Source organism: Carcharodon carcharias, chromosome 2 (assembly GCF_017639515.1).
Source record: "Carcharodon carcharias isolate sCarCar2 chromosome 2, sCarCar2.pri, whole genome shotgun sequence".
NCBI classification, from domain to species: domain Eukaryota; kingdom Metazoa; phylum Chordata; class Chondrichthyes; order Lamniformes; family Lamnidae; genus Carcharodon; species Carcharodon carcharias.
In genome coordinates, this window is record NC_054468.1 from 78500077 (window position 1) to 78522127 (window position 22051).

The 22051-nt window shown below is 42.5% G+C and overlaps 1 protein-coding gene across 2 annotated transcripts in view; it reads left to right on the top strand.

Annotated features, from left to right (window-relative positions):
• The first annotated feature begins 13756 nt into the window (after positions 1-13756).
• epha4b (eph receptor A4b) overlaps positions 13757-22051 on the top strand; it is a 386334-nt gene continuing 378039 nt past the window's right edge. For both annotated transcript variants that reach the window (XM_041174192.1, XM_041174183.1), the window contains exon 1: positions 13757-13816. In XM_041174192.1, coding sequence (XP_041030126.1) covers positions 13769-13816 — 48 coding nt within the window. In that variant the 5' untranslated portion in view covers positions 13757-13768. The remainder of the gene's footprint in view (positions 13817-22051) is intronic.

Below are 22051 nucleotides of genomic sequence, written 5' to 3' on the forward strand. Positions count from 1 at the left end.
AGAGAAAGTGAACTGCACATTCCTGCTGTTAGCCTTCATGGGGAGTGGTATTCAGGAACTGCTTATGTTTAACTGAGTCAGCCTTTACAGTGTCTAGTGCTGTATTGGAGATGTGTCATTTCACAACAACAATGAACAGTCCAAAGCTTTAAGTATCCAGATAAAGGAAGGCCAGTGTTTTTGATAGATCTGACAAGATACATGCCCTACCCTGCAGTGCACTCTGTAAAATATAAGTGACTGAAAAGAGGACCACTTTCACCTTATCCTGGCCCATCTCAGCATTCAGTCTAATTTAGTACCTAAAATGTTAAAAGCAAAGCACCATTTTGAGTTTATTAATACAAAGTATAACAACTGGTTTATAGCTAATTTTCTAATCACGAAACTAATTTCATGATTTTTTTAACACCAATGTTTACCCCACCTCTTCTGTAAGAGTTTGTCTCCAGTGATGCCAACAACTTTCGTGTACCTCTTCCAAGTAGTCAGTCTGCATGTGAGTCTAGATAGTGAGCATCAGCAGGCAGTTGGAGTATGGAAGGATCACAATCAAACCCCATCTGCTGTCAGCGAATGTTCATTGTATAGTAGGAATCACTGTTTAGGAACGGAAAATGTTTTTTTTTTCTCCTCAAAATCCCAAAGAGACTGATGCCAGTTGTAGCAGCTCAATGCTCTGCCAGCTGAGACAAGATAATTCAGTACATGTCAGTAACAAAACCTGGCATCTTAATAGTCTGTATCAGCATAAAGGGTGCATTTACCCAACTAAGCCATTGAGACACTCAGCAATAACCCACACGTTATAATTAGGCCAGCCCATTTATGGAATGAATGGATCATTCAATCGTTCACATAGCCATCTATAGAAAGAAACAATTATATAATGCCTTTCATGATCTTAGGGCAACCCAAAGCACTTTACAGCCAATTAAGTACTTTTGAAGTGTAGTCACTGTTGTAATATAGGAAACGTGGCAGCTAATTGTTGCACACAGCAAGATCTTAAAAACAGCAATGCAATAATGACCAGATAATATGTTTTTGTGCTGCTGGTTGAGGGATAAGGATTGGGAAGGTCATTGAGAATAACTCTCCTGCTCTTCTTCAAGACAGTGCCTCGGGATCTTTTACATCCACTTAAGAGAGCAGACTGGGCTACAGATTCATATCTGACCTGAAAGACAGCACCTCCGATGGTGCAGCATCCCCCCTCCCCCAGTAGAGCACTGGAGTGCCAGCCTAGGTTTTAAGTATGATACTTCTGTCATTCATGTGGATAATGGAGAAGATAATGAACAGGTTCACAGATGTAAATGCTGGTGTCCGGAATTTGCTGCCTGGATTAGTGGCTGAGACAGAAACCCTCAACTCATTTAAAAGGTAACTGGATCTGCACTTGAAGTTCTGTAACCTATGAAGCTATGGACTGGCTGCTGGAAGGTGGGATTAGGATGGGTGGCTAGTTTTTTCAGCTGGCACAGACAGGATGGGCTGAGTGACCGCTTTCTGTGCCCTAATGTTTCTATGGCTCCTGTGCCTGGCAGATAACCAGTGATGAAATATTGACATGTTACTATACAAATACTGCATTTCAAACATGTAATTCTTTACTGGTAATAACACGAGATGACCTGATTGTTAGGTCAAATGAAGATCTTCCATGATGACAGAGAGGGTTAGGAGCAACTGAAAATGGAGAGAAGAGTGAAATGGTTGAAAGTTGGTGGCTGACATTGCTCTTTCCATTAAACATTTGTCCCAGATTCCACGGAAATGCTGCTTGCCATGTGGCCCCACTATGCTGCCTCTTTTCTATAGATCTCCCTGTATAAAACTTGAAGCTCATGAAAGAGTGAGTAAATGTGGGTGCAAAAGAGAAATGAATGAGTGTAATGAAGAGGAATAATAAAAAAATGCTTAGGGATAGGATGAGATGAAGGCGGAATTTTAGTTCCATGTTTCTGTCCAGTAGAGTCAGTGTTGTAGCCCTTTGTTCTGTCCTATGCAAATTTGAACGGTGCTGGATTTTATCTATTGCCACTCAACTTTTGACCTCATTATAGCCTTGATCCAAAAATGGATAAAAGAGCTGAACTCCCGAGGTGAGGTGAGAGTGACTGCCCTTGACATCAAGGCAGCATTAGACTGAGTGTGGCATCAAGGAGCCCAGCATAACTGAAGTCACTGGGAATCAGGGGAAAACTCTCCACTGGATGGAGTCATACCTAGCACAAAGGAAGATGATTGTGGTTGTTGGAGGTCAATCATCTCAGACCCAGGACATCACCGCAGGAGTTCCTCAGGGTAGTGTCCTTGGCCCAACCATCTTCAGCTGCTTCATCTATGACCTTCTCTCCATCATAAGGTCAGAATTGAGGATGTTTGCTGATGAATGCACCATGTTCAACACCATTTGTGACTCCTCAGATACTGAAGCTGTCCGTGTCCAAATGCAGCAAGACCTGGACAATATTCCGGTTTGGGCTGATAAGTGGCAAGTAACATTTGCACCACACAAGTGCCAAGCAATGACCGTCTCCAGTAAGAAAGAATCTTACCATCTCCCCTTGACAATCAATGGCATTACCATTGCTGAATAACCCACTGTCAACATCCTAGGGGATAACCATTGACCAGAAACTAAACTGGACCAGCCATATAAATACTGTGGCTGCAAGAACAGGCCAGAAGCTGGGAATTCCACGGAGAGGGTAGCAATCCTGATGTGAGTAACTCACCTCCTGACTCCCCAAAGCCTGTCCATCATCTACAAGGCACAAGTCAGGAGTGTGATGGAATAATCTCCACTTTCCTGGATGAGTGTAGCTCCAGCAACACTTAAAAAGCTGGATACCATCCAGGACAAAGCAGCCCGCTGGATTGGCACCCCATCCATCACCTTCTGCATTCACTCCTTCCACCACTGATGCTCAGTAGCAGCAGTGGGTACCATCTACAATAAGCACTACGGCAACTCATCAAACCTCCTTCAACAGCACTTTCCAAACTCGCGACCTCTACCACTTAGGTCAAGGGCAGCAGATGTACCTGGAGGTTCCCCTCAAAGTCACTCACCACTATGTCTTGGAAATATATCACCGTTCCTTCACTATTGCTGGGTCAAAATCCTGGAACTCCTTTCCTAATAGTTCTGTGGGTGTACCTACACCATAGGGACTGCAGCGGTTTGAGAAGGCAACTCATCAGCATCTTCTCAATGGCAGTTAGAGATGGGCAATAAATGTTGGCCTTACCAGCGCCGCCCACATCCCATGAACAAATTTTTTAAAAATTAAAAGATCAATGTGAAAAATTCACTTAATGCAGACTGAGCATATGTACTTCCCATTTCACATCTCCACATCATCTTACAAATCATAATTTTTTAGCAAAACGAACAGACATTGTTTAGCCATTGACAAGCTGAACAGAATTCATACTTGTAAAGGACATTCATCAGATCAGAGGCACCATCTTGCACCTGAATATTCAATGATTTGTAACTATTCATACATCTGAGTTCTGTCATGGCTACATTAGATGGAGAGGAAAGGCAGTCATTGTTAACAGCCAACTTAATGTAGTCGCATACACTGGGGTACTACCCAAATGCACTGACACCTGTGAGTGAAGTAGTGCTATGACTTTGTAGGAAAGGCTTTTCTTGACCAGTTCCTTTTATTTTGTCAGCTTCCTCCCCAAAACCCCCCCAGCACCCCCCCCGCCCCCAATTCCTGAAGATGTTGGCTCTTATGGGTACACCCCATGGCACCACACCAATCCTTTGCCCAAGTGGGGCTATTCTTAACATGTTGGCCCAGCCGGTGTCAGCATACTGTAGGATTGTGGAAGTTATAACAGGTGAAACTGACTCTATCCTCACTATATATGCAAATTTCCACAGCAGTTACTGAACTTTAATCTGGAATGTGAACTCTGGTTTATCTTTCCCTCTTGCTTACCACATGGACCCTGAAGGTCGATTGTAATGTCCCTGCTGCAGAGATAATCTAATTCAGCACACAGCGGGGAATCAAGTTTGGGGCCTCTGGTTGGAATGATGTAGTACTTAGCCAATGTCTTTACCCACAAGGGCATTGGGAGAGCTCTCTCTCTTTCTCACCTCCCTTCAGAAAAGGTGGCCAGTGATTTCATCCTTTAATAGTTATATTTTTGACAATAACTTGCATTTATGTAGCATGGATAAACATGCTAGGGTGCTTCTCAGAGGAGTGATGACAAATGGACACCAAGCCAAAACAGGAGAGATTGGGATAGGTAATCAAAAAGCATTGTCCAAGCAGCAACTTTCAAGGGAGGGTCTTAAAGGAAGCGAGGAAGACAGTGAGGCAGGGGGGTTTAGGGGCAAACTCCAGAGACTGGCTTAGTATCACATTACACAGTGCAATTTTCCATTGAACTCTCAAGGATAAGGTACCACCTGCCATCAGACAGGGTTAAGATTCCACTTGGCCATTGCTTTTCCAAGATGCAGTGCAGAAATTAAGTTCTGTTATACACATTGCTCTGTAGAACTGATTTCCTTGAACCTAATGCCAATTCTAAAATGAGATTAAGGAACAGCTCTGTAAATGAAGCACATCACTTGTTCAACTAGTGTGATTTCAGTGGTGTCTCACTCATTTTTTGATGTATACTGAACGTTAATACATACGCTTCTTTAAAATAGTCCCTTATGAATAGGAGCACTGTATTTAATAAAAACCCATCCCTAACTGTAATGTGCTCTCTGTACATCTTCTAAAACCTGCATTATGAAGGGTGTTGAATATATGCATTGAGAGATATGCCAAGATGCTTGGCTCAGTGCCAATGGATGCACTCAGACTTACGCAGGAACCATAAATACTGCCAATGCAGATGATCTTCAACATCAGTTAAACACAGATTATCATTCCTTTCATATCCCCAATAACCCTGTTTCCCCGACAAAACCTTTAATGTTTCGAATTAATAATGCTGCTCATTTCTCAGTTCTGTGTACAGGTAACAGCTACTTGACAAAACCAGAACTGGGTAGAGAGAAAAGAAAGATGCAGTGGAAAGCATAGATTAATACAGAAGCATCAAAGTCTTGCCGAATTGTGTATTAGCCCAGTTATGAGTGGGTGATGTAGCTGGTTAAAAATGGAGAAAGGAAAGGCCCCTAGATTATTCAATGAGTTTATCCAGTGATTTAGCTCATCTACACAGATTAGAAAAATCCAAGCTTTGATTTCAGCTCTGTGCTGAATTGGTTGATCACATCTAGAGTGACCATACGAGAGTGAGACAACTGGTGTCATCTCTCTGTTGGGTTAGTCGAAGGAAAAGAAAATTAAATTAGTCAGGATTCCTGCTTATGATTCTGTTGGAAATTTCTGTGTTGGTAATGGGCATGTACATATGGATGTCACCTGAGCGCTGCACTCCAATGCCCCACTTTGATGGATTGCCCTGCGTGTGGTGATCCCTTGGACAAGGGCAATTGTGGCTGTGAAACAACGTCCGGTCAAGGAGTCAACACCTTCAGAGGTGGGAGAGTGTTAACAAAAAATGATGGGTATTTCACACAGTATAGGGGGGATACTGTGCCAGGTTTCCCTGCTCTTCTGAGAATCCTGGCTTTTATTGGGGTTCCATCCTATAAGTGGCAGAATCTCTCTGCTCCTTCTTCACGTTTGAGGCTAGACAACGGTGTTAGCAATTTATTTGACTAGAAAAGATATGACTTTGAGCCCAATCCTGTTTCCATTTAACATCCAAATATGAGCAATTTCCATCAGGATTCACTGGATAGGAACCAGGAACGAAATCTGGCTCTTTTGTCTAATTCAGCTATGCTGAGGCCATCGTAGCACCTCAACTACTTTCCTAGATGAGGTTATCTAACGCAGTACAGAGTTACTGGGACCATTTGATGTATACATGTAATGGGCAGGGGCCGGTTAGCTCAGTTGGCTAGACAGTTAGCATGTGGATTAGATTAAAGCCAGCAGCACAGGGTTTGATCCCTGCTCGGGATGAGGTGGACTCATGCTTGCCTTCTCATTCTACCTGTAGTAAAAGATCATAGCACTTTGCCATGCATTGGTGAATAATCACCAAAGACCTGCCTTCAGGCAGAGAACTCAAGACAGAGATGCAGTGCTACAACTAACTCAGACTAAACTGGGGCTATTTAATTTGTGGTATAATGGACAATATCTTTACCTGACAAAATTGTTGAAGAAGCTCGAACATAAATCTGCTTAGGGTGTTTTTTATTCTCTCCAATACATCATGCTCACTGCCTCACTCCACATGGTTCACTGACATTTTTAAAATCCCCTTAAAGTACTAAATTGTCTGATATCCAACAGTCAACTTTCTTCAGTCTGTAAGGAAGCAAGTGTGAATATACAGGACAGATAAAATGAAAATAAAAAATGCTGTATGTATTGAAATGTGGTGGGTAATCACTGCAGTGATAATGCCTTGAAGCAGCTAAATGTAACAGCATAGAAGGGAGGAGAAAAAAAGGCAGGGAGATAGGTCAGCAACAAACCTGCCACTCTTCAGGAGTGAGCCTTATTCATTTTGCTTTAAAATGATGATGTCTGTTACTTAAAGAAATAAGTAAGTTGTACTCATATAGGACTGTTTGCAACCTCAGAAGGTCACCAAGCATTATGTCTTGTATGCTACAAAACACTACAAACAGCATTACATCAGTTAACCTGCTTTGTTGGTGTTAGTTGAGAGATAAATATTGATGAGGGTGCAAGGAAAACCCACATGCTTTTCTTTAAATAGTGCCACGGGTTCTTTTATATTTACTTTAAAAGACAGATAGGGCATTGGATCCGTTTAATATCACACGATAGACAGTAGAGCCTCAGTTTAATGTTATATGAAAGACGGCACTTTGAACATTGCAGCACTCCCTCAGTAACACACTTAGCCACAGCCTAGATTATTTCCTTAAATCCTGTGATGGGGTTTAATCCATGATGACTCAAGAGATGAGAGTACTGCCACTGAGTCATGCTAAATAATCACAGATCCATATCATTAGTATCCCATTCATGCCATACAGAAATGTTTCGTCGGTGTTGACCTGATATCGACAGCCGTGCAAATGGTGAGTCAGGACATTACCCTTTTACTTCTGGGACTGAGTCTGAATGCAAACCAAATCGATCGAATTCAGTTCTCAGCTGTCTTGCAGCAGCCTTTTCTTACAGATCCTAAGTGAAATGAGTTTTGGCAGCTTTAGTTCACTCCCCAGTGAACACCTTGTATAAAACCTTAATCCAACACTAATTATCTTTAATTGGATAATTCCATGTCTGTAAAGGGCAGCCTGCTGTGGGGAATGGAAATTCTATGCTGGGGGCTGAATAACAGGTGTAGTTTGCTAAATGAATTTTACCTCCATAGTGACCTATTCAGTTTTCAAACTGAAGTTCTGGTTTCCCCCACCGTCCCCCATCCCTGCCACCCCTCCCCACCCCACCTGCCAACCCTGAAGAAAATTACAATAGGTCCAGGAGCCAGATTATTGTGTTTCTGAATTTATTGGTGTTATAATTGGTATGTTATTTCCGTTGCTAGATATTAAAAAGCAAATGTGGTCTCCAGTGATGACACTGTTACTGTTTTTTGGTAATTGGAGTTTTTTTTTTGGAAATTAGGACAGGTGAGTCAACATGGAGTTAGAAATCATCCATGCACCCAATATTGTTTGGATTTAGGAATGGTCCCGTGATAACAGAATCAGCGCAACACGGATGTTAAAAGCGTCAACAGTGCCTGTTTGAAATTCAGTCATTCTTTTGGTATATACAATTAATATTGGTGATTTGAGGTATGTGCAAATTAATAGGAACATGGATTTAAGCCTCACATTTGCACCACTACCTTCCCACCCCATCTGCCCCCACAAGGAAATTAGCTCAATAAAATTGAAGAAAAAAGTCATCAGATAAGAAAATGCACAGAAAATGTGAGACATTCAAACAGGACATGATTAGAATACAACATTTTCCAACAAAAAGAATAGGTGGTATAACGTGGATGGACTACATTGTGGAGGCAGAAGTACATAGACTTTATAATGGAAAAGATACTGAAATAATACTCAACCCAGATTCCAATAACATGTCAAGGTTGAGAATTGTGTGGGTTGAAATAGTGTTTGGGAGGAAGATGGAGTCATTGATAGGGGAACAGATTTAGGGCAAAACCCAAGGCAATGAATGACCTTACCCATCCTAATGTTGAGCTGGAATGACTTTACGACACATCCATGAATAGGTAGGTGTTGGGCAAGCAATCTGACAGCACAGAGGTAGGAATCAATCAAGGTGGTGGAGAGGAAAAGCTGGGTGTCAGCAGTGTGCTTGCGGAAGCTGATCCCATGTCTGCAGACAATATAATCTAGTGACAATGTACATCAGAAAAAGCAGGAACCAAGGGTAAATCCTTGGGGACTTTAGAGCAGACAGTAGGGGAGGACGGAATGGAAATGTTTGCAGAAAGTGCTCTGGCTGCATTCTGAAGTAAGCATGGAATCATGTGAGGGCAGTGTCATGAATCTGCACAGCAGAGGAACATTGGAGAAGGATGGTTTGTCAGCCATGTCAGATATTAGTGAGAGGTCAAGGAGGAATGACTAGGCTATTTTGATGCAAAATGAACTAGGGAAAGCAGCCTGGAAGAATTTAAACAGGGAATTGTGGAAGAGATACACATAGAGCTGGGAAGCAATGAAATACTTCTAGTCCTTAGAGAGGAAAGGGAGGCTGGAAGTAGAGTGATAGTTGGTAAGGAGGATGGGCCAAGGGTGGGCTGATAATAGTGATTTTGAAGGTAAGTATGATATGCTTGAAAGAATGAACCATTGACAATGTCAGCTAGCAAGAGGGCCAGGAGGGGAGTTGGGTGGTCAGTAGTTAAGTGGGAAGAATGTTAAGGGTATGGGAAGGGTGTTTGGGGGGGTGGCCTCATGACCAAGGGTTGCTGATCTCATGTAAATGAGGCCTGAGGCCCAATATCGGGTGCACCTTGGACTTGTTATGTAACAGAGATTGATTATCATGCCCAGTTTGTGTTGGTACCAACCAATTTCCTGGCCTCTACATTAAGGGTGAGGATTTAGAAATGACAGGAGAACTTGAAGCAATTGTACTTGTTTATAATACAGGTGTAAAGATATATCTAATTTAACTATAGCACTGAAAATTAGTGCTCAAATGTAAGAATTATTATATTGATAAGTGTAGGAATAATTCTATTAATTTTGTATACTCATTGGCCTCTTTTAATGTCCAATTCATATTTCTCAGTTGTCAGACCCTGTTTGGACACCTACCAGAGCAACCTGGGTTAGGTAGGTGACATACATCAGTAGGAGAAACAAGCATTTTTCTAGCATTGATGTATGCTTCTGATCAACAGTTTGTCTTCTATATATATGGCTTAACAACTGTGTATGGTAGAGTGAAGCTTACTCTGACTGCAACAGCTTGCATTTATATAGTACCTTTAATGAAGGAAAACATCCAAAGGTGCCTCACAAATGAATATTAAACAAAAGTTGACAACAAGTCAAAGAAGATGATGTTGAGAAGGTTGACTAGAAGCTTGGTCAAAGAGATAGATTTTAAGAAAGGTCTTAAAGATAAGAGAGAGGTGGGGAGAGGTTTAAGAAGGAAATTCCAGAGCATTGGGCTAGATGGCCGAAGGTAAGGCTGCCAGTGGGAGGGTGAAAGGAATAGGAGGCATGCAAGGGGCCAGAGTTAGAGGGTTGAGTCTATTGCAGAAGTACACAGGTTGGTATATGAGTCATACAAGTGACACAGTGACAGACTTATTAAACAGGCTGGTACCAATAATCTATGAGGGGTGAGAGAAGGGGAAATCATGTTTCTTCTGCATACTTGGAAGTTATCACAAATTGATTCGCCTGTTACCTGTGACAGACCTGTTTTGCTCTCACTGATACTTCTACAGCACATTTAATGTGGCAAGCATCTTAAGGTGCTTCACAGAAACATGAGAAAAATAGATGCTGAGCCAAAGGAGGGATTTACTTCAACCAAGTACATAAAACTGAATCTCTCCCCAAGCTCACAGTCCAGGATTAGAAAGGCAAACTTGTAAAATTTATGGAAGGGTAGTATAAATATTGTCCAGACTTGGCAATTATTCTTTTGTGAAATTTATGGGGCATTATCCACATTCATAGTTGAATCTGAATATTGTCGATATGTCTGTGTGAGAGAAACTCCCTTTGATTTCATCCTTCTTTATTTCTTTGCCCATGCCTAGTTGTGCCTGAGGGGGACAAAACACATGCTTATGTCTGTTTCCCTGGCTAGTTTATCCTGGAACAGGTCACTAGCCTATCGCCAGAGGCTATAGCTTGAAGGGCATTACTCTGCATCAAGCATGGCTGACCAGAGACACTCCTGCTCTTACCGCCTGCCATAGGCATATTGGAAGGATTTACAGGTTGATAGTCAACCTGTTTGGCCACGTTATGAATGCGCATTCTGTTGCCATCAAGTCCTGGGGTAGGACTCAAACCCAGAGTTTCTTGGCTCAGAGGTAGGGATGCTACCCACAGCACCATAAGACCTCCACCTTTGATTTCCATAACTGTTAACTTTCTTTCTTCAAATGAATCATTCCCTCTCCAAATATAACTCTATGAGTTCCTTATTAAGTGGCTAAACAGAGGGAAGACATAGATGGAGGCAGGGAGGAATCGTGTAATTTTGTGGTATGGATTCTGTAACTCATTTCAGTCGTTCCAGTTCCAAGTTTCCTCTCACCTTGGTAACAAGTGAAAACCACATACCTCATAATTTTAATGTTATTGGAATAAAATGATAAGACAGATGATAAATGGTGTATTCCCTTGAAAATTAGACGACTGACTAATCGGTGATTTGTTTAAACACTAATAGAGAAAATCATCTTAGTCTTAGCTTATAATGAAATCCCTGTGGACATGAAGTGCAGGTGTATAAAGTGTTAATTCACACCATGGTGTGATTGTATGAGGTAACGCTGCCCAACACAGGCACATTTATTACAGTGGAGTCAAACATTGTGTCAATTAATGGTTCTGCAGAGGTGCTTTTATGCTCCTAACTAAAGTTACTTTCTAGTGCTGAACGAGATTACACGATAATTAACGACTATATTTTGATGCCAGGCAATGCAGCTGCTCAAATGTGTGAAGTTGTAGTGAATAATGCATTAATTTTTAAGGGCACTATGTTTATTAACTCCAAGATCTTCATTTAATAGAACTCATGTTGTTCAGGTAATTCTTAGAACTGAAGAAGTAATTCACTAAGAAATCTGTGCTTTTATCAGAATTTCTGTGAAGTAAGCCATTTCAACTCACCATCTTGCTCTCATGTCCACATGTCCATCCTTGGCCTGCTGCAATGTTCCCCATCTTCCCTTCAACCCGTCCCTCCGTGACACCCTGATCCACTCCTCCATCACCCCCAACTCCTCAACCCCCATACTACCCACCCCCCCCCCCCCCCCCCCCACCCCACCCCCCCCATGCAATCGCAGAAGGTGCAGCACCTTTATTTTTTCCATAGGATGTGGGTGTCACTGGCAAGGCCAGCATTTGTTTCCCATCCCTAATATTGAACTGAGTGGACCATGAACTTCTCTTCCATCTTTACTCCTTTTTTTAATCCAATTACCTTTATTTATTTATTTATTTATTTCCCATGGGCACCCCCCCACAGGGCCATCTGACACTTGGTATGTTTTGCTTTCAGAGAGCACTGAGCCTTGTTCTGCTTTTTAACACATCCTGCTATCTTACCTTTATGCCACTATCAGCACCTTCTTTAGTCTTTAACACTGCTATTAATACTCCCTTTGTCCTGTGTCCGTGACATCTTTGTCAAATTTCTCCTTAGCTTGCATCTATCCCTGACCTTCTAGTTTACTCCACCTGCTCCACCCCCTCTCTTCAACAGTATAAAATCCATCTAATTTCTACTTCTCTTTAGTTCTGAAGAAGAGTCATATGGATTCAAAACATTAACTCTGCTTCTCTCTCCACAGATGCTGTCAGACCTGCTGAGTTTTACCAGCATTTTTTGTTTTTATTTCTGTGAAGTAAAACCTTGGTCTTTACTCATCTAGTAATTCTTTTATTCACAGGTTATCAATTTTGGGTTCTTGGATACAGTTGCATTAATTGCAGGCAAGGGCAGTCTACATAAGATGATGCTTATGGGGAGGTAGTGGCATAGTGGTAATATCACTGGACTAGTAACCCAGAGACCAGGCAAAGGCATGGCAGTTGGTGGAATTTAAATTCAAATAATGGATCTGGAATATAAAGCTCGTTTCGGGAATGGTGATCTTGACAACTGTCATCGATTGTTGAAAAACCAGTTTGGTTCACGAACGCCCTTTAGGGCTGGAAGTCTTACTCGGTCTACATGTGCCTCCAGGTCCACAGCAATGTGGTTGACTCTTATTAGCCCTCTGAAATGGCTAGCAAGCCACTCAGTTCAAGGGCAATTAGGGATGGGCAACAAATGCTGACCTTACCAGTAGTGCCTACATCTCACAAAAAGAACAAAAAAAATTGCTATAGATACTATGTGTCACAAATGCACATGCACAATTCTGAAAGCCCCCTTTCTGTTACCCAGTTTCGGGCTAATCTAAAGCCAGATCTTGTAAACTATATTTGTATCACACTACAAACGCATCAACTTTAAAGATAAATGAAGGCGTGAACATAATGTTCATTCTTCAATACAAATCTGATTACCTGCCATTATTAGGAATTAATGTGTACTGCTCGGCCAAGTGAGATCATTGAATGTGTTCAAGCACGCACAATCTACAGTCTACTGGGGTTAAATGAAGTATTGGTCCTAAAATGTTTAATTAATGAGCCAGGCCATTATTTGGCCAAAAACCGTATATTGCTAATAGTAGATTTCAGTGCTGTGTACCAAACAATTTAACCTGCAACAATCATTAGAATGTAATAAACTATCGAACTTGACACAGATCTGTTCAGTCCAAAGGCTGGTGATTGGATTTGTATTAAAGAATGAGCATTAAGTCAACATTTCTATTTATGTCGATTGAATGCACTACTTTGATGTATTGTGAATGTGATGCAAATATAGTTTGCAGGGACACAGTTTTAGATTAGCCTGAAACTGGGCATTCAAAACTCCACTTGTGCTGACAGAACATGCAGGCATTTGTTAGACAATTTAAGAGTCGTCTCATGTGGATTTTCCAATTTACTATGCTTACTTGTAGTGATTATAATTCGAACATCTCAAGAACATAAATTTCCTAACCGAATGAAGAACTTTAAAAGATTCTTTGTGACCCTTGCGTCCCTAGTAATTATGTAGCATCCAACAAGCCCATGGACCTCAAGTTACTTCAAGTATTGGTTGAATCCAGCAACTAGAATTGTAATTTACTCATCCATTGGCAAGTGTGAAAACTGAACATTTATCCAGGTTTGCAGCTCAGAATATCCAAATCCTGCTTATTTTCAACACTAGTTTTAAGTTAATTGATGTTTGGGATTAAGGGAATTTTTTTTCGAGCTTTGACCATGTCTGACCACAATGAAATTCCAATTCTCTGAAAAGTTCAGGGCAGGTTAATGCTGGCCTTCACTCAAAGATACACTAATTCTCATCACAGGGACTTACAGTTGCTTTTCTCCTTGTTTATAGTTACCCTCTTGGATTCTATGTCGGCTCCTGGAGACTTGGGCTGGGTGGCGTACCCTCCAGAGGGGGTGAGTATACTGTATTCCTTTTCTTTGAATAAGCAGCCTCGTCAGGACAAAGCTGTCAAAAAATGACTTTGAATCCTATTTCCTTGACACTAGATAACTATCTAAACACGCTGCCTATAAAATAGCATGTTTGAAAATTAGCGTGATGATACTGTGACTGGAACAGCTTTGCTATCTCAAATTACCTCTGTAAATTGTCTATTTGGATGTGTTAGGACAGTATTACATCCTTTGCTGTAAAGAATTGAAGTGACAAGTGATAGGAGGCACATTTACCTATTGACCCGTCAAAGGCTCAGTCTTGAAGATTTAAAGTTGCAGGATCTTGTTGAAAGGAAGGAGCAGGAGAATGGAGAAACCCGGTACTTCATCCCACATTCAGAAAGGTTTTTGTCTTCTGAAATTTTTACAGGGAGAGTTAGACAGAAGAAGGACCTGGAGTTAGAAGAGCAAAATACTGTGGATGCTGATAATCTGAGAGGAAAACACAAAATGCTGGAGACCTCATCTGGTCTGGAAGAATTTGTTGAGGGAGAAAAACAGTTAACACCTCAGGTCGATGCCCCTTCGTCAGAACTGGGAGCACTAAGAGTTGTAACAGTTTTTAAACTGAGACAGGGAAAGGCAGCAGAACGGAGGAAAGAACAAAAGGGAAGATTTTCGATAGGCAGGGGAGATTAAATTACAAATAGATGATAGTGCAAGGCAAAAAGAGATGGTAATGAGACAAGAAATAAAAGTTGTCTTGTGCAAGTGTAAATGGGAAAACACAGAATCATCAGCAACAGCTGCTGTCCAAAAGCAGAAAAATAAATGGGGGCAGAGATTATGGCCTGGAAATTGTTGAGCTCATTGTTGCGTTCAGAAGGTGTAAAATGCCTAATCGAAAGATGATGTGCTGTTCCTCAATCTTACTTTGAGCTTCAATGGAACATCAAGGACATGTAAGTCAGAGTGGGAGAGGGACGGAGAATTAAAGTGACAGGCAATTGGAAGCACAGGATAATGATTGTAAAATTGCTGGAAATGTGCAATCTGCAGGTACTTTGTGAACGTCTCAATTTTATCTGTTTGGGAGCATTATGCAATCGCAGTGAGAATTTCCAGCAAGACCAGAGTGATATACAGATTCACAGATGGCAGTTCGTAGAAAGAATCTAAATATAGTCGAGCTAATTTCAATGTTAGATTTTCTACAGCAGTGACCCATTCATATTCAGACAAGCTTCACTTACCTCATTCATCAGTGCTACCAAGGTCTTCAATCTGAGTTTATAGGAAGTAATTTTAACCTTGACCGGTTGGGTGGTAAATTAATGGGGCAGATGTCCCACTTGTTATAGAAACTGCCCAATTTTCATTTCTCTTCATTTCAATGAATTAAATCTGCTGCCCAAATGGTGACAGGGAAAATTACCCTCATAGTGTTTATAGAAGCTGCTTACTCTCTCGCTACCCCACCACCTCTCTCTTATACTCACGTGAGTATTTTACCCTCCAATTCCTGTGTGTGATCAAGTTAATTATTGTAAGCATTGTGCAACTAACACACACAGCAATGATGATAATAATGGCACAGCTTATTGACATTGCAGGTCAGGTCCTCCTCCTGCTATTTATTTTATGTTTTGCACATATCTTCCTACTTTAACGCTGCACATTTAAAAAAACAACTTTGGATTGAATACTCGAACTTGAAATAGATGGTCTAGATTGCAGTTTCTTGTCTTAATTTATTTTCTTAAGCTCTTATTTCTGATGTTTATGATTGTAAACTAGAATAATTTAATGGGGAAGTTTATCTAATTGATTTCATTGAGAGTCAATTTGACCAAGTTGGTGGCACTCTCATCATTAAGTTGTAGATTCAACTGGCAGATTTCCTTCCCTAAAAGACATTAGTGAACCAGATGTGTTTTTACAACAATTGGCAATGGTTTCATGGTCATCATTAGACATTCAATTCCAGATTTTTATCAAACTCAGATTCCACCACCTGCCATGGTGGGATTCAAACTCGGCTCCTCAGATCGTTACATTTGGTCTCTAGATTAATAGTTCAGCAACAATACCACTACACCATCACCTCCCCCTGCCATCGTTACCCAGTCTGGCCTGTATGCATATCCACATCAGGTGTGCATGCGCCGTCATGCCAACGCACTAAGATCAACACTGGTAGGATGCCATGGAGACCTTGGTCCAGAACGTCGCTCCTGCATTGCTGTGTGGGCTGAACTCCATCGCTGATGCCATAGTTGGCCTCCAACAGTGTGTATGCGAGGGGGGTGCGGGGCAGCTCGATCTCACTCCAGCTTCCCCTTCTCCTCAAGGCGTCAGCCAGGGGCCCTTGGACACCCATAGGGAAGAGGATCAGCAAGTGTACGCCCCTGGGCCATCCATCTGGGTAACTCCGGGGGTGTCCAGCCCATCCGAATCCCCTCTTCCTGTGACTTTAAGAGCTCCAGCTCCACAGACTGAGGAGGGTGCCACTGCCACAGAGCAGGACCTCAAAAGCAGGCCAGGGCCCTCAAGGTTTCAGTGCTCTGGAGGGCGCCCACAAAGGCCATCACAGACAGGGTGTAGCAGTCAGCAGGCTGCCTCCACCTCCACTGTGGATGTCTGGGGAGCACCATGACATAGCGGCAGTGTTAGGAAAGTTATAAGATGTGGTTGCAAAGCCTGGGCATGGGTGTTAATCACTTGTACATACTGTTCACTATTGCCAATAAGCTCCCAAGAATGTCTCCCTGCCTATTGCTCCTTGTTCTGATGAGCTGTGTTCCTCCTCATCGGAGGAGATCTGTAGCCCCTGCAGCTTCTCTCCCCGTTACAGCGCCAGGTTGTAAAGGGCGCAGCAGACTACGATGATGCATGAAACCCTCTGTGGACTCTGGAAGACGTCAGGAATCTGTTACCAACTGAGAATGCTGCAGTCATGCACACTCCCTGGAAACCATGCACAGACCTGCAGGATGCGGTTATGGTGCACATTCATCAAATGAAATCCCTTGCAGTTGATGTAGTTTACCCCTAGTTGCGCCGGAGATCTGAGCATCTTGTGAGTGCAGTCAATGGCAACCTGCACCTGTGGGAAACATGAGATCTGGGCAAATCCAATCACTCTTGCATCCTGGCTTTCCTGGTCCCTGGCGATATGCACAAAGGTGTGTGCCCTCATGAAGATGGCATCTCTGACCTCATGGATTCCTTTGTGGGTGGAGGCTTGTGATATCCCACAGGGGTCACCTATAGAACCCTGAAAGGAGCCACTGGTGTAAAAATTGACCTCTGCGGTCACTTTCACGGCCACTGGCAGTGGATGCCCTCCATGTCCACGTGGTGCCAAATCCTGCAGTAGCTGGCAGATGTGACTGACTAATTCCCTAGACATGCACAGTCTTCAGAGAGACTAGCTCTTGGTCATCTGCAGAAATAAAAGCTGGTGTCTATAGACCCTGGGTCTAGCCAACCAGCAACGGCTCCCTGTGGCTCTTCAGCAGTGTGTGCGGGAGCTCCAGCTACCCCTTTGTTGAGAGGCTGCTGCTCCTCCCTCTGTGCAGCCAGGCACTCTCTTCATCGTCGTCTTCACTCTTTGTACGCCACGAGGCATAGAACTAATCCAGCAGGCTCCATGATCCTGATGTACTCCTCCTGCAGGGTGAAAGAGAGAGACATGTGGATTAGCATGGGTGTCCTAAGAACCTATCCTGGTTAAGTCTGAAGGCCCCTTAACACATCCTGGAGCGTGCTGGCCACCACTTGGATAGCGCAAGATTAGTGCTCGAAACCCCACCTTCCTCCGCCCTACTCCACCTGACCAATTGGCAGCAGCTTTGCCCATTGGACTACATGCTGTGCTCTCAGGCGCAGGCATTCTCCTAACCCGCACTGCAAGGCTGCACTGTTAGCTTGAACCATGAGGGAGACTGATCCAAACTGGGATGCTGACATTGCAAGGGGCTGTGAGCATCTCCACCAGTGACTACTCCATGGCCAGCTTTAGCAAGGAGATTGTACAACATGCCCAGTCATCCAACTGTTCTGCAGTCCACAAAAATGTTCATTATTTTGCAGTCTGTGCCTGAGGGGTGAAAAGCTCTGGAGCACTTGGTGGCACTTTGATGCCTCTGCGTTGTTTGAGTGGACAGATATGCTGGAGGCTCGACTCCAATCATATCAATGTGACTGCATCTGAACTGTCTCAGCTGCGGAAGAATGGTCACTTTATACAAGGTATCCCTAATGTGTGGCTGCTTCCCTCGCCCACCACATCCCCCCTTCCCCAACCCCATACATGCTTGTGTGCCACCTTCAACTGCAGGGCAGCCTTTGCCCCCACTCTCCCCAATGTTGCCTGAGCCACCAGGCAGTCTTTGCCCCTCCCCCACCAAGTGACCTCAACTGCAGGACTGCTTTTGCCTCCCATCCACTTCGCACCTCATCCTTGAGGTCCAACTGGTGTCCCTCACGAGCACTCCACAATGTTGTGATACACTCATCCCCGAGCCCCCCTCAAAGTGCAGCCCGGCAAGTGCACATCTTTTATATGCTGGTGTGAAACACACCAGCATGCAACTACACTAAAGTGGGCAGACGATCCAGCAGGGGAGGATGAATCCGGCGGACTGGCCTTATAATAATATGCTGATGTGTTACAATGTGGTTCCTGATGTCTGATGGCAGGAAGCACAGTCTGTCATCGGTGGGATGAGCGGATGTTTGCAAACTGGCTTCACGACATTTTGAAACAGATTTTTGGCCTCCTCGCCATATTGTCCACTCACGCCACCGAGCGCCTCCGACGCCAGCGGAAGATTTTGCCGAATGTTATGAAGGTGGAAGTGGGCAGGCTGAATAATAGAACAGATATCTGTCTGAAAGTTCATCTCAGGGTTAACTACAACACAAGTTGCGAATGGTCTGTTTCAGCCTCAGACAGTTGCCAGGGAGATGGATGGAGTCAATCATTATGTTGAAGGCAGCTAGGGACTGGCAATAAATCTGGCCGCACAAGCAGTGCCCATAATCCCAAGAGTATATAAACATATTAAAAAAGTTACCTTCCTGGAACAGCAAAATAGAAAATGTTGCAATCATGAGGCTCCATGTGACTTGGAAAGCTATATTTATCTGTGTGACTATTCAGAAGCTTAAGATGTTTGCCCAGATTTCTAGGAGAGGAGCTGAGCTCCCAGAGTTTCTCAGTTAGCGATAACTGAACGTTGGGATGACTTAAGAATTCAATCGCTAATGACTGTGAAAGAACGCATGTCAGGAATTTTACCAGTGTGTTAGCCATTGGAAAAGAGAGGATTAAAAATATAGGCGTGAAGAATTTGCACTGGTCCTTTTTCAAAATATATTACATTTTAAAGAAAATAAGGGCAGAGTTTTATGCCGATTGGCAAAAGAACCAGAGGCAACAGGTGGAAAATTGTTCACGCAATGAGTGGTTAAGATTTAGAGTGTACTGTGCGATAGAATGGTGGATACAGATTCAATAGTAGCTTTCAAAGGGTAATTAAATAAACATTTGAAGAAGATTTTGCAGGAATATGGGGAAAGAATGGGGGTTAGGATTAACTGGACAGCTCTCAAAAGAGCCAGCACAGATACAATGGGCCAAGAGGCCTCCTGTGTTGTACAATGCTTTGATTCTGTGGTTCTATGTAAATCTTACAAACTAGTTCAAGAAATAAACTTGAGATTTTTGGCTTCAAACAAAATATTTACAGTGAGATGTGGAAGAAAATATATTTCACCATTTCTGATTTTCCCTCCCTTCTCCTGAAGCTACAGGCTCCATGCAATGCATTTCCACAGGCGTTGGCGACTTTGCCGAACTCACCAAATTCTCATTCTTTATGCATGAATCTAGATGCTGAGAACATATGTTTCCGATTTGCCCACCTGGGTGTAAAGCTGATGTGCTGAATCAGCCAGCTGCTATGGAAGCTACCTGATTTTCATTGAAAATTGGGCAGCCTCTATAATGGACAGGCAATCGCAATGCCAGTTTTATGTCTGGATGGCAAGTTGAAAATCTAAAATAAAAACAGAAAATGCTGGAAAAACTCAGCAGGTCTGACAGCATCTGTGGAGAGAGAAACTCTTAAGAGAGAACATCTACCTTGTTGCCATCAGGCTATTTGACTGTGAGAGGCAAACACAGCCCAATCTGATCCTGTCCGCATTCAACATCCTCTTTAGCCAAGTCGGTCACTCACCCTGACCGACTTTTCCACTCCTTAGCCCAAGGTTGCTGATGCCAATCTAGCAAATGTCAGGTTCTCAAACAATTGTAGCAATGAGATGTTACAGTGGGTCCTGTAACTTAAAATAGAGACATGTCAGAAAAGTCCATCTGGATGCACAGATCTCAGTTCCTCCATATCTGGACATCACTGTCATGACTTTCTTGTAACAGCGGGGCTGATTCTTAAAATACAGCTCTTAGAAACTCATCTTACAGTAACATTGAGATGTTGAGTCCAGGTATGATATATGATAAAAGTTTGTAACATATATTTGTTGCTCATATTTTGATTTTAATGGGGTACGTTTTCTCCCATCGATAGTTTTAACAAAAGGTGAATGTCAAGGTTACATTAAAATAGCATCAATGAGGCTAGGGAAATCCAGAAACATGCAAATACATAAAAGCAGAGTGAGTTTTCCTTCATCAAAGCCAAATTATAGACTCTAGAATTTAATGCCACAGCCCAGGTGCAACAGTGCACTCAACCGAAAAGTATTTTAACAGCGTGATTCAAGTTATTTGAATAAAATATTACATAGTATTCTGTCCCTTGCTCATTTAGGAAGCTGACCCCCTTAACTCAGAAACTGAGGCTCTCACCACCTCATCTTTCCTCAATTACCAAGCAGTCCAACTCGCCCCCATCGCTGTCACTCAGAGAGTGAAGTGCCACCAAACTTTGTTTCCTGATTGTGTGAAAAGAGTATACTAATTTTCACAACTTATTTTCACTCTAGCCTTCTGTCCCTGCCTTGTTGCAATGGGATTAATAGAACAGAGAGAAATAATCCCTCTTTTCTAGAAAGGGAAATAACAAATGCAGGAGTCCTTTTGTTTTACTTCCCTCCCTCTACCAAAAATAATACAGTTGATTAGTCTGAGTTACTACTACACTCTTCAAAAAATGAAAGTTAATTAACTGCTATGTCTACTGGGACTGGTATGGACATGGACAAATCCAGCTGCATCCTCAATCGGCTTCAATCACTTTGCACAATTATAGCCATTTGATGGACTTCAAATTGTGAACTTCCATTGTTTCAACGAGAATTTTCATTTTGCATTGATGGCAACTTTTTCAATAAAGTGAGGTAAACAGGAGACTTTCTGCTCTGTTGATATAATTGAAATTCTGTTGCACAACTCAGTGTGATTATTAAAGTACTGTAGTTGTCTGGCAGCTGTTCCCTGGTTTAAAGCATATGGTTGAGGAAGGGGTCATGTCTTCCATTGGTGCTTCAGAGGAGGTTTTCTGGATGTTCCTGCTTCTGAGATGAACGGACTCAAGTGGAACTCAATTAATTACCTCCTCGAGCAATATCAAAACCTGAGGACAATACCTAAGTGCTTTACAACCAATTGCAACTGCTGTTGTAACATAGGAAACTTGACAGACATATTTTGCACAGTAAGCTCCCACAACGAGGAGTGAAATAAATGCCAAGATCAGCGGTTTTAATGATGCTGGTTGAACGATAAATTCTGATCTAGGACACTGGGGAGAACTGCCCTTCCGGCAGACAAACCCTCTGTTACAAACCTGAGAGACGGCACCTCTGACACCGCAGCACTCCTTCAGTATTGCACAGAAGTGGCACCCCTTGATTATGTGTTTGGGCCTCTAGGGTGGGTCTCGATTCCAAACTTAATAACTCAGAGATGAAAGTACTATCACTGAAACCTTAATGAGCACATACAAATTAATTACATCCTGCGAATGAATAAAAAAAAATTGTAATGTTAAAGACATATGAGAGTTATATCCTCAGCTGGCCGTTGAATGACTTATATGGAGAGGATGTTGGACACACCAAACAGGGTGATGAGTTTAATCTTTTCAATTTAGATTTAGACAAGAAATAAAAATGATATTTATGTAGCTAAATCATTGCAGTGATGGTTACCTGGTTTAATCAAGTGAAGGTCCTTGGACAGTAAAGTTAATTATAGATTCATTGCAGATCTGAACACTT